Raw genomic sequence first — 12,380 nt, 5'->3', positions numbered from 1 at the left:
CGAGGAAACCATCACCAAGTCACAGACACGCTGGAAGACTTGGATGTTTTGACACAATTTGTTCCTGGTCCTGGGTAGCCACAAAAGACAAACCCCATGGTCACAGTGGCTGCAAAGTCAGTGTCCTTGAATTTCTCAGGATTTGTAATGGCATTTTTGCTTTTCTTTGAATTTCAAGAAAATATGTATGGTTTTCTGTCCGATCCAGAGCAGGGATGACATCAACATGGATTTGAGCAAGAGTCGCCAGCTGTGCTCACTACCTGAGCCCAGGCTAACGTGGCAAGGCAGAACCCCAGTCAGTGTCCTCTGGCCTCCTAAAGCAGCCTGGCTGGCCTGATGCCCTGTGTGAACACCAGAGAGCGATGAGGGCATGCGGCCATCTCCAGCTACCTCTGCACAGCTGTGGCAATACAACTCAGTCTGTGGCTATGAGCCTTTGTGCAATTCCTGCTCAAGCCAAACACAACTGGAGGTGTGGGCAAGAAGCTCTTTATGAATAAAAATAAAAATAAAAATAATCTACTGACTTCTATATGCAGAGCCAAACGCCCAGCCACACGTTTCTATCACGCTAGGAGACACTTTCCTCCCCTTCCTTCCAGCCAGTCAGCGGGGCATGAGTAATCTGGCAGGTGCTGCTACGGCTGCAACGTAAAGGTGGGAGGCATGAACGTGCGAGGCTGCCTTCAAGCAGGTAGTGAAGAAACACAGACCAGAGGCAGCGGGGAGCCAGCAGCACCTGTCAGGTCCGCAGCTCACATAGGCCAGACTTCACAATGGCCTATGCGACCCTAGGATCCCTGACAAGATGAGAAACAAGATCTTCATCGTGATGGGACCTGTGCTGTCAAGGAAGAGGCTGTGTTTGGCAACAGGTGAAAAGGAAAGTGTCAAAGACCATGTCCTTGTATTTCCATTGTAAGCATCGCCACTTAGAAAGTCTAAAGCTTGAGCATTAAATCCTGGTATCAGGAAAAGCATTATGGCCTGGCATCGAGGCGATGAGGTTGAGGGTGGGGAGCCCATGTGACTTTTCATCTATGTTTCTATAGCACAGAAGGAAGGGCCCCTCCCCACCGCTCGCCTTGCGTGCTGGAAAACTCCCATTGGACCAGACTGCCCCAGCCATGAACTCACTCTGTCCTTGTCGTCAGCGACGTCACAGAGGATGTCATCCAGGTCTAGAATCCCTCCGTCCCCGTGCTCCAGGCGATGCACCTGTATCCAGTAGTTTGGATCCTGAAAAGAGCAGAAAAGCCCAAATACATCAGCATCACTGAAAGGGAACTCGATAATTTAAACTCGAATAACTTCCTGACCATTAAAAGGAATATCAAATAATATTACAGCCAGTTAAAACTTCAGACAAGGCTCAACGCGTGGTAGAATCGGCTTTCCTCTTCCTCTGTGACTGCGTCACTCACACAGACTCCTTCCCTTGGCTCCATGCTGCCAGTTGTTGTGACAGGAAGCCTCGTGGCCTCAGAGACACTGATTCCTTGAAAGCAGGTCAGACTTTCTCTCCACTGTCTGGAATACAAACTGTGCAAGAACAGCCTCAAAGTAGGAATGCTTGACTAACCAGCGACCATTCTGCATCTGAAACCTCCCACCCCGGGGAGTGAATACGCTCCTCTCAAACAGAACTGAAAGAGCTGGCAGAGCTGCTGGCACACTGGCACACGGACCGAGAAGGCTGTGGTGTGAGCCTATGTTCAAAAAGGTCAAACCCAGCCCACACATACATGCTCATATGGAAACACAGGAAACTGGGTGACTGTCATGAACCAATTTCCCCAAAACACAGAAATGCTACCCAAAAGTTCATGTGTTGAGCCTGTTTTCCCATGAAGGGATATCTGCTGCCGTCTTCTCTTGAAGACAAAGGATGAATAAGCAGCAGCTAAAACACAGATTCCGCCAGATGTATGCGTTACAAGGTAGGGCCAGACATCAGCGCTCTCAGGCCTGCCTCAGATCCACTAATGCATGACGTATGTCACAGAAACGGAGAACTACTATCCCTGTCGCTGTTTAGCCAGAGAAACAAGCAGCTCAGACCTTTCTAGTCAATACTATAAGCAGGACCATGAAAGCAACCTCAGCTACTGGGACCTCTGTAAAGGGAACTGCTCATCTGGAATGAAAACACACACACCCCATACACAGAGATACAAACTACACACACACACACGAACAAGCCAGATACATACAAATACACACACACACCATACACAGAGGTACAAACTACACACACACAAACAAGCCAGATACATACAAACACACATACAGAAACCATACACAGAGATACAAACTACACACACATGAACACGCAAGATATATACAAATACACACACACACACCATACACAGAGGTACAAACTACACACACGCGAACAAGCCAGATACATACAAACACACATACAGAAACCATACACAGAGGTACAAACTATACACACATGAACACGCCAGATATATACAAATACACACACACACACCATACACAGAGGTACAAACTACACACACACACAAACAAGCCAGGTACATACAAACACACATACACATACCATACATACAAACTACACACACACGAACACGCCAGATACATACAAATACACACACATACCATACACAGAGATACAAACTACACACACATGAACACACCAGATACATACATACACACACACATACACCGTACACAGAGATACAAACTATACACACACAAACACATCAGATACATACATACAAACACACACACACACACACACACACACCATACACAGAGATACAAACTATACAAACACACCAGATACATACAAACACATACAGAGACATGAACACACAACACACAGGTTTCCCTGACTTATATGTTCTGGGCCACAGGAGGAACCCTCGGAGGCAGAAGAAAAGCTGAAGACATGGAGGAGCACTGAACAAGTCATAGCTGGGTTACGTGTATATGTACATGCAATAACAGTGAAAAGGCCATGAATGTAAGGAGAGTTAGGAGGGGTATATAAGAGGCCGTGGAGGGAGGAGACGGGTGGAATAAATGTTGTGACTATGTTGTAATCTCAAAAAACACCCCAAAATTCAAGAACACCTTCTGCAGATATGCTTTGTATACAAAATATCTACCTTTTCATATCTTTGTGTAAAAATACCTTCGTATAGAAAATACCTCTTAAGAAATCATACAGTTGTCAAATAGTGGACGTAGCTATGGGGTAAGTGCAGCCACAACAGAGGGAGGCACTGGTATCCTGTCACACCTCGCACCAGTCAGGACTAGAGGAATAACTACAAATGCCACCTGCTCCTGTTAGACCTACAAAGAAAGCAGGAGCCTTGGGCCCCAACATAATACACGCAGTGTGTCAAAACACGAAATCCCCACCAAAATATTGAGTAATTACATGACAGTTGGAATGCAGTTGGAATGCTTCCAGCTTGTCACACCAGTCCACTGCTAACAGAGACTGCTCCCTGGGAACAGCCTGAAGCTCCTTGGGTAGACTGCCTGCTGGCAAGCACGAAGCCCTGGGGTCCCGTCGAAGGAAAGAAGGACCTGTGTGTGGTGGCATGCTTGTAAGTCTAGAGCTGTGTGTGTGTGTGTGACAAAATAACTTGTAGTTTGTCTCCTTCACCATGTGGGCTCCACCAAACAAACTGAGGCTTGGCAGCAGGTGATGCCCAAATTTCAAAACTTAAATAGGAAACAGAAAAATCACGAGCAGGAAGCAAATGAGAGCCTCCAGTGGCTTCAAGGTTCCTCAGGAAGCGCCATGGATCGTAAAAGGCTGTGCCTTGCCTTTTGTAAAACTTAAAGATAGAAAGAAGAATTTTGTTTTGTTCTATTTTTAGACAGATAGCCTTCACTGTACCTTTCTCTGGAAAGTGCTAGAAGATGTGTTCCAACAAAACAAGAAATAGGCTACGAGCAAGAGCGGCATGGCTTAGGAAGCGACAGTGTGAAGGAGGAGACCGCCCTGAACTAGGACCACCGGGAGATTGACCCTGAGTGAGAACAAGACGGCAGAAAGCTGCTAAGAGGCAGAGATAGAGTGTGACCCAGCTAGAGTGGAGCCCCCAGGATCTCGAGGTGAAATGTGTGTCCACTGACTGGGGCAGAGTTAGGAGTCTGAGCTCAGAAGGCTTCAGGATGGCACGCATGTGGAAAGAGGGCCACATGGCTCGGCTACAAGCAGCATTCCACTGTGAAGGTTTTCACCTAGCCAAAACGATGACTACAGTGGGTGGAAAACCATCTACTAATAAGCATATGTATATAAGAGGGACATGCACCATGAAGAGGATCCAAGACTGATTTTCTGGGGTAGAGAGAAAGGAAAACACAGACTGAACAATGGATAGAAGCCGCCAACTAAACAGTGAGAAACTATTTAAAACGTCAGCAAGAAATAATAAGAGCAATTTGTGCACAAATATGGTGGTAGAAGGCAGCTTTCACTCACTGGCATACTTGGACAGACATAGATAGATAGATAGATAGATAGATAGATAGATAGATAGATAGATAGATAGATAGATAGATAGATAGATACATAGATAGATACATAGATAGATAGATAGATAGATAGATAGATAGATAGATAGATAGATAGATAGAGGACTGATAGAGCATAGATGGTAGATAGATAATAGACAGACACACAAACCAAACAGAAAACTGAGAATTTTCCTTAAATGATGACAGACAAGTGCTTAACACTAAGCATCCTTTGAACCAATTAGCTACAAGGTTAATTACATCCCCAACACAAATGAAGCCACTGTTGCTAATGACTAAACAAAGAGAAAACATCTCATTCTTGAAAGCTGCTGGAACCTGTGAAAGGAAGTACCCCCTTAATTCTAGGTAACACTGTAACTATCTCTCCAACCCCCTTCACTCTAGGTAACGCTGTTAACTATCTCTCCAATGTGTGCAGCCAAAACAGACATTTTAAACACGTAGTCTAACCTGAGGCTTGTTTCATGGAACAGTGGCATTTCACGGCAGGCCTTGCCTGGGTTCAATCACACTTCCACTTAAATGCATGCCTTTGCCTTAAACTTATAAAACTAGCTGCCAGCTGGCTGTGCTAACACTGTTAAAGTGTACACACACCTCAGTTGCCTTCTCAACAGGGGCAGAGGGCGTGAACAGTCAGATGTCACCTGTGACATCCGACAATGAAATGACCTGCATCCCTCTTTGGGAGTGACTGATACGCGTATACACTTCCCCGCCCCCACGCTAATGCCTTAACACCACCCATGTAAGCCACAAATCTGTCACCCCACAGAATGGACACAGCCACCTATTAATCAAAAAGGAAAGAGGCATGGGGGGAGGGGGAAAGCCCAGGTTCACAAAATAACTTTTTCTTCAGAAGCAGGCAGTCTCTCACAGGGCACCCGGGAAGAGGCTGCCATAAGGACGGGTGTGGAGGCCTGATTTCTCCCTCACTCCACACGGAGGGGGAGCAGGGACTCTTGACCCGGCCCTCACGTCCATCCTACTGGGGGCAGCAGGAACCTCCTCAGCACCCCAGGGAGCGGAGAACCCAATGAACAACCAGACAGACACAAAATGTAAGATGCTTTTTAGAAACACAACTAAACCAATCTTTTTAAAAAAAAAAAAAAAAAAAAAAAAAAAAAGCCTGGGATTGGCAAAGAGATGACTCGGTTAGGAACACAAACGGCTCTTCCAGAGGCCCCAACTTTGGTTTCCGGAACCCACAAGGAGGCTCATAACTGTGACTCCAGTTCCAGTTCCATCTGACGCCCTCTTCTGGCCCCTGGGGACACAGTGTATGATGCAAATTCACACAGGCAGGCAAAAAACATCCATACACATAAAATAAAAACGTAAAATCTAGAGAAAGAGAGTCCACTTTGGCTAAGCTGAATGCAACATAGGATAGACACTAAAGACAAAACCCTGTGGAAGGGGGCTGGAGAGATGGCTCAGAGGTTAAGGGCATTGACTACTCTTCCAAGGGTCCTGAGTTCTATTTCCAGCAACCATATGATGGTTCACAACCATCCATAATGAGATATGGTGTCCTCTTCTGGCCTGCATGTGTACATGCAAGCTAGACATGGTATACATAATAAATAAGTAAACCTTTTTTTTTTTTTAATCCTGTGAAAGGAATGGTCAAAAAAAACTTGTCATAGGGGCTGCAGAGATGGCTCAGAGGTTAAGAGCACTGTCTGCTCCTCCAGAGGTCCTGAGTTCAACTCCCAGCAACCACATAGTGGCTCACAACCATCTATAATGTGATCTGATACCCTCTTCTGTCCTGCGGGTGTACATGCAGGCAGAGCACTGTATACATAATAATAATTAAATCTTTAAAAAATAAAAAAAGTAAAGAAAGTTGTCATATTAAATAATGAGCCACAGTGTGAGCAACGTTAAGTAAAAGCACACTCGTGTTTGCGGGGAGCGCTTGTCAAAGTGCATACGGGTGGGAAGTGGCATACTAAAACGCACCTAAGGGCACCATTTCTGTTCCATGTGGTCACATGCTTGGGAGGGGTGCACACCATCCGATGTCGACAGCTAAGAGGCTAGGCAATGGCGGGGTTTGGTGGCCCAAATTTTGTTCCAGGAAAAAAGTGTTACTAGTCTATCACTTTAAAACAATAGGGGACTGTTCAAGATGAAAGGGACTAAAAAGTGCGATGATATTCCAGTGTGGTTCTCGTCGGAATCCTTGTGAGAAACTTTTTTAAAAATTGAAAGTCAGGCTTGGAACGTGGCCCAATGTTGGAGCTCATATCTAGCTGAACAAGACCCCATTTTCCATTCAAAATACCACATAATTATTTTAAAAGGTTGTAGTATTTAGGAATGAACCGGGGCCCTCAGCATGCTATGTAAGCATTCTAAGAGACTCAGGTATGTCCCCAGCTTAACACCGAGGCTCGCTCAGTTCCAAAAGCTGGCCTTAAATTTGCTCTATATAGTCCAAGCAGGCACTTCTTGAACAGGTGACTTGGATTATAGGCCTGCACCTTCACACCTAATACACGCAAAAAAGTTTAAAGCCATCATAAAAGACAACTTGGGGACTAATCGAAAACTGTTACTATGGAATATGTGTCAAATAAATGTTAAACGTTGTTAGTTTTCCTAATTATAATGATCGCTTTGTGAATATTGAAGGAAATTATCTTAGAAAACATATTATGAAATATTCATAAAGTGTTATAACATTGTTAATAATTGTATTGATTGTTATTAATAATTTAAAATAACTTGTTCATGCTGAGGGACAGCTCAGTTGGTAAAGTGCTCACTTTGTACACAAGAGAAACTGAGTCCGATCCCCAGGACGATGGAACCCGCCAGACGTGGTGGCTTGCTCCTGTCCCACCAGTGCCCGAGAGGCTGGAGAGGAGAGTCCCTGGTGCTCGCTCGCCAGACGGCCAGGCCTAGGTGGTGAGCTCCGGGCCGGTGAGAGCTAGCTCAACAGAACTGGACAGTGTTCCTCGGTATGCCACCCAGATGTACAACACACACACACACACACACACACACACACACACACACACACACCCCACACAACACACCCTACACACACCACACACAAATACCCCCCACACGCACACACCACACACACACACCACACACACACACCACACCACACACACACCATGAACGTCCATGCAAATGTATACATACATACCCACACACTTAAAATTAGCTTGCTCTCAACACACATGTAGACAAGCACACACAAGTAAACACCTATTGTACAACACAAATACAGACTGTCCCAAATCTTTAAACCAAGAAGGTAAACAGAATTGGCTCTAAGACAAGGAAGAGCTGAGAAGTCTAAGAAAGCCACTGTCCTCTGTGCTGACAGACTAAATGAGGCGGTGGCAGCTGCAGAGACTGAGCCCGACCTGGGAGCTGGGGTCCTGTGGAGCACCATCAGGTGACTTCCATCTCCACCACACCTCCCACTGCTCCGTCTCACCCACTGTCAGCATAACACACTGGAAGCCAAAGTAACTTTAAACAAATCTGGGGACCGAATTCATTGAAGCGCGCGCACGTGTGTGTCTGGGAGTGACGTCCTCCAAGCCCTGTCTCCTCCAGGCCTCCACCTTTTCTCTCTCTGTCCATCCTCTCCAATCTGCCACACGGGAACATCTCTCTCTATTCTCTCCAAACCACTGCACTCTCTCTTTCTCTCTTTCTCTCTTTCTTTCTCTCGCTTTCTCTCCTTTTCTCTCTCCCTCTCTCGCTCTGAGCACTCGTATTTTAAACCCTCAGAATTAAACCAACTGCAGCTGGCAAAGACCATGCCCCACAAGGCAAGCCGTTACCAGCTGACAAAGACCACGCCCCTCACGAGGCAGTTATCAGCTGTGGACAATCTAAAGCTCAAACTAAAATCCCACACTTGGGATTGAAACAATAAGGTGTTAACATAGCATAAGTGAGGGGTTTTTTGTTTTTTTTAAAGAAACCAAAAATTCCACTACAGGCCAACATGCAAAGGAGAAATTGAACCAAGAGAAAAACCTTAACCAGGAGAAAGGTCTTTTAAAAATTAGAGGAGACAGGTAATGAAGACAGTGTTGTGTCTAGGGAAGGGTTTGTGTGGCCAAGCGCCTGCCCCAAAAGCATATGGACCTGAGTCTGCTCTGCAGAAGCCATGGCTTTTGAGAGAGACTATACATGGCGGCATGCATTTGTTATCCCAGCACAGGGACAACAGAGACTGGGGCTACCTAGTGCTCACTGAGCAGCCAGCTTAGCATGCTTGGTGACTCCGGGTTCAGCAAGAAACTATCTTAAAGAAGGATGGACGGAGCCTGAGAAAAAAAACTGTGATGTTGGTCTATGGCCTATTCAATACCCACCCCCTTTCCAGGGTCAGTGGGAAACTGTCTCAGAGCCTGAGAAAAAATACATGTGAGGTCAATACACATGGGTACACACACACATACACACTGACATAGCAGCAGCAGCAGCAAGCAGCATCACCCATCAGACAATATTTTTTACTTCCTGGAGCGCAGGAAAAAAATGCTCTGCACCAAGTTATAGGCTATGATTCCATCAGGGTTGAAGCCAAACTGCAAGGGGAAAAAACCCATCAACTGAAAATAGGGTCAGGGACCTCAAATAACTGTTTTTCTCATACACAGCAAAAACAGAATCCAAATAACCACCCTAGGAGATCCTTAAAGATAGCTATCAGCTAGCAAAATAAAATCTAAACTGGTGTATTTGCTCCCCAGCCAGCAAAGAGGAGACCGAACTCAGACTAAAGGGAACTCTTTGACCTGGAAAGAACATGCCCACTGAAACACAACTAGTCTCAACAACGGCTCAGAATGTTCTGAGACAAACAAAGCATTCTGAAAACAGCTCCGTTCTCCAACTCAATCCAAACCCACCTGTTGGCTTGTTCCCATGTAACAAATTTTTAAAAAAGAAAGAAAGAAAGAAAAGAAAAGAAAGCACCTTTCTCAGATTACCCAATCACAAACACATGGCAATCCCACACACCTGGATATCCTGAACAGGGCCAAAGCTACACAGAACCAAAGCCTTCGGGAGGCTCACCACCTACCTCTCCCGTCCACCGTGAAAGCCTGGGCAAGCAGCGAGCCAGCTGTAGCTTACGGCTTTTCCACTGGAACTCAGCCCAGCCCACCCTGTGCTGGCTCTGGATTGGGGCCCCGCAACACCACATTGTCACAATACCCGGACGGTGGTGATCTGCATCCAACCGAGAACAGGCCACGGGAGGGTGGCTGGCCTGTGCTCTGAGGTCCTTGGGACTGCTGATGCCACAGGTGGGGCACCCTCTCCTCCCAGAGGGCTCCAGTCCTCAGTTGAGGGAGGAATCTATGATGGTATCTTCAAAGGACTGCCAAGACTGGGGTGCTCCTTTCTGTGGCTCTGCCATCTACATAGTCAGGGCATGGGAGTGACAGAGGCTCACAGGCAAGGTGTCAATACGTCCTTCTGTCTGTCCCTGTATACCAAGGTAATGGGCTCTCCTCCTGTGTGCGTACTTGCTTGCGCCTCCTGGAAAGTCAGGCTCACTTCTCCCCACCGTGGCACTCCTGCCCACATCCAACTTCCTGGCATAATCTACTTCCTCCTGCACTGGTCATCAACCCTGCTTTCATCTATCCCAATCTGTCTCCCACAGATGAGACGCTGCTGCACACACTGGCGTTTAGCACCCTGACTAAGATTTAGGTAACTTTCTTCACTCATTCAGGGGGAGACTGGGGAACAAGTAAGCCCCCAGCCTTCGGAAGATGGCTATGCCTTTATTCCCAGCCGAAATAATGAACTCTCCATACATTTCACTAATTCATATAATGTATTTTGCTCATGTTTACTCCCCAACTGCTCCCAGATCCACCGACACCTTCCTACCACACCCTCAACTTCCTGTCCTCTATTTATTTATTTATTTATTTATTTATTTATTTATTTATTTTTGGTTTTTTGAGACAGAGTCTCTCTGTGTTCACCTTGGCTGTCCTGGAGTCGCTTTGTAGACCAGGCTGGCCTCGAACTCACAACAATCCGCCTGCCTCTGCCTCTGCCTGCCAAGTACTGGGATTAAAGGCTATTTGTTCATTTTTTAAAACTAACTCATCTTAACCAATTTGTGCTGTCCATATATACTCCTGGGTGTGGGGACACCCACTGGGGACTGGTTGACCTACCAGGAGCCATACCCCTAAAGCAAACTGACTATCGAGAAGCCCAGAGATTCTATCCTACCCCCTCCCCTTCCTCCCATCCTCCCTCCCTCCCTCTCCCGGCTGCCTGCTGATCAAGCTGTAGAACTCTCGGCTCCTTCTCCAGCACCGTGTCTGCCTGGACACCGCCTTGTTCTCACCATGATGATAATGGGCTAACTCTCTAAAACGGGGAGAAAGAACCTGCGCACAAAGCAAGATCCCCTCGTGTCCAATGGAAAAACATTCTTCAGGGGAAGTTAGAAATGCTGCAGCAGACGCACCTCGTGAGGCAGGGCACGCCTATGTCTGTCTCCTTTCACTGAAGATAACCTTGAAAGGTCCCAAGGTATAAAGAGGAAAACAGAAACTCAGATGAGGACCAGAGGGCAACTGGCTCCGAGAGGCAGAAAATGCTTAGCACGTAGAGCATAGGACTGAGCTGGGCTCCTCTTCCCCATCTTGGGTCAGGCCCTTCACACTCCCATCACTTAGCTTCTGGTGTACAATGGTGTCGCTGCTCTGTGTGGCTAATAGCTGTTCAATCTAGTAGCAAGATGCTTCTGGGCCTCAAGGCCTCACTCTGTGATCAGCTGTAGCCAACACCAGAATGCTGTTCATCTGCCCACCTTGGCTTTTTGCCCCCCTCTCGTTGAACTGGGGCTTTCTGATTAAGCTGGCTGGCCAGCAAGCGCCTGGCTCTGCTTCTCCACACCACTACAGTTGCTGGTTAGACTGAGGGCTCCAGGACAAGAGGCTGATCTTCTGCGGTGGCCAGGGCTGAGCTGCCCACCAGCATCTGTGTTGTATGTTTACTGCTCTCTGCCCCTCCCCTTGAGAGCGCCTACTGGCGCCACAGAAGCAGACTAGTGAAGCAGAGGATTGTGGGAAAGAGGCCACTAAACTTCCAGATCCATAGCTGACAGCACTAGGTGCCCACAAGCTGTGAGGTCTGTGGCTTTCAAGAACGTTCCATGCTGCCTTTCTTCTGGAAGACATATACTCCCTCCTCAGCCAGAGATGAGGGATAAAGTGTGGGAGAAAAGGCCTCGCCCCAGTAACACCACCACATTGCTTTCTTCAGTCAAAGCTCTTTCCTTCAGTACTGATTTACTGCAGTTATTTTATTAAAGCAACAACATTTGCAAAGAAAGGAAGGAGGCCGGGCGTGGTGATGCACACCTTTAATCCCAGCACTCAGGAGGCAGAGGCAGGTGGATAGCTGTGAGTTCAAGGCCAGCCTGGTCTACAAAGTGAGTCCAGGACAGCCAAGGCTACGCAGAGAGACCCTGTCTCAAAAAACTGCAAAAGAAAGACAGAAAGAAAGACAGAAAAAGAAAGAAAGAAAGAAAGAGAAAAAAAGAAAGAAAGAAAGACCAGCCTCCCCCAAGTGACACTCCCAAGCACACTTAAAGTTCCTTGTAAAACCCTGCTTAGAAACAAAGAAACAAATTAGCTGTGTAGGAACTCCGAAGGATGTAATTACACAGCTGGTGATTAGGAAACAGACTTCCTCAACGACAACACTGGAAACTGCAACAGTATCAGATGAGGGAGGGGAGAGCTCTGGAGTAAAACAGGTTTGTAAGGCTTAGCCACAGAGGCAAACAGTGGGGAGTGCCCGCTTCGGATGGG

General features: G+C 46.8%; 1 protein-coding gene across 1 annotated transcript in view; it reads right to left on the bottom strand.

Annotated features, from left to right (window-relative positions):
* Pard3 (par-3 family cell polarity regulator) overlaps nucleotides 1-12,380 on the bottom strand; it is a 524,608-nt gene that overhangs the window by 434,146 nt on the left and 78,082 nt on the right. The window contains 1 exon segment of the mRNA XM_051169253.1: nucleotides 1,141-1,242. Coding sequence (XP_051025210.1) covers nucleotides 1,141-1,242 — 102 coding nt within the window.

The sequence above is a fragment of the Acomys russatus genome, chromosome 26 (genome assembly GCF_903995435.1).
Source record: "Acomys russatus chromosome 26, mAcoRus1.1, whole genome shotgun sequence".
Classification (NCBI taxonomy): Eukaryota; Metazoa; Chordata; class Mammalia; order Rodentia; family Muridae; genus Acomys; species Acomys russatus.
This window is presented reverse-complemented; position numbering and strand designations above follow the sequence as displayed.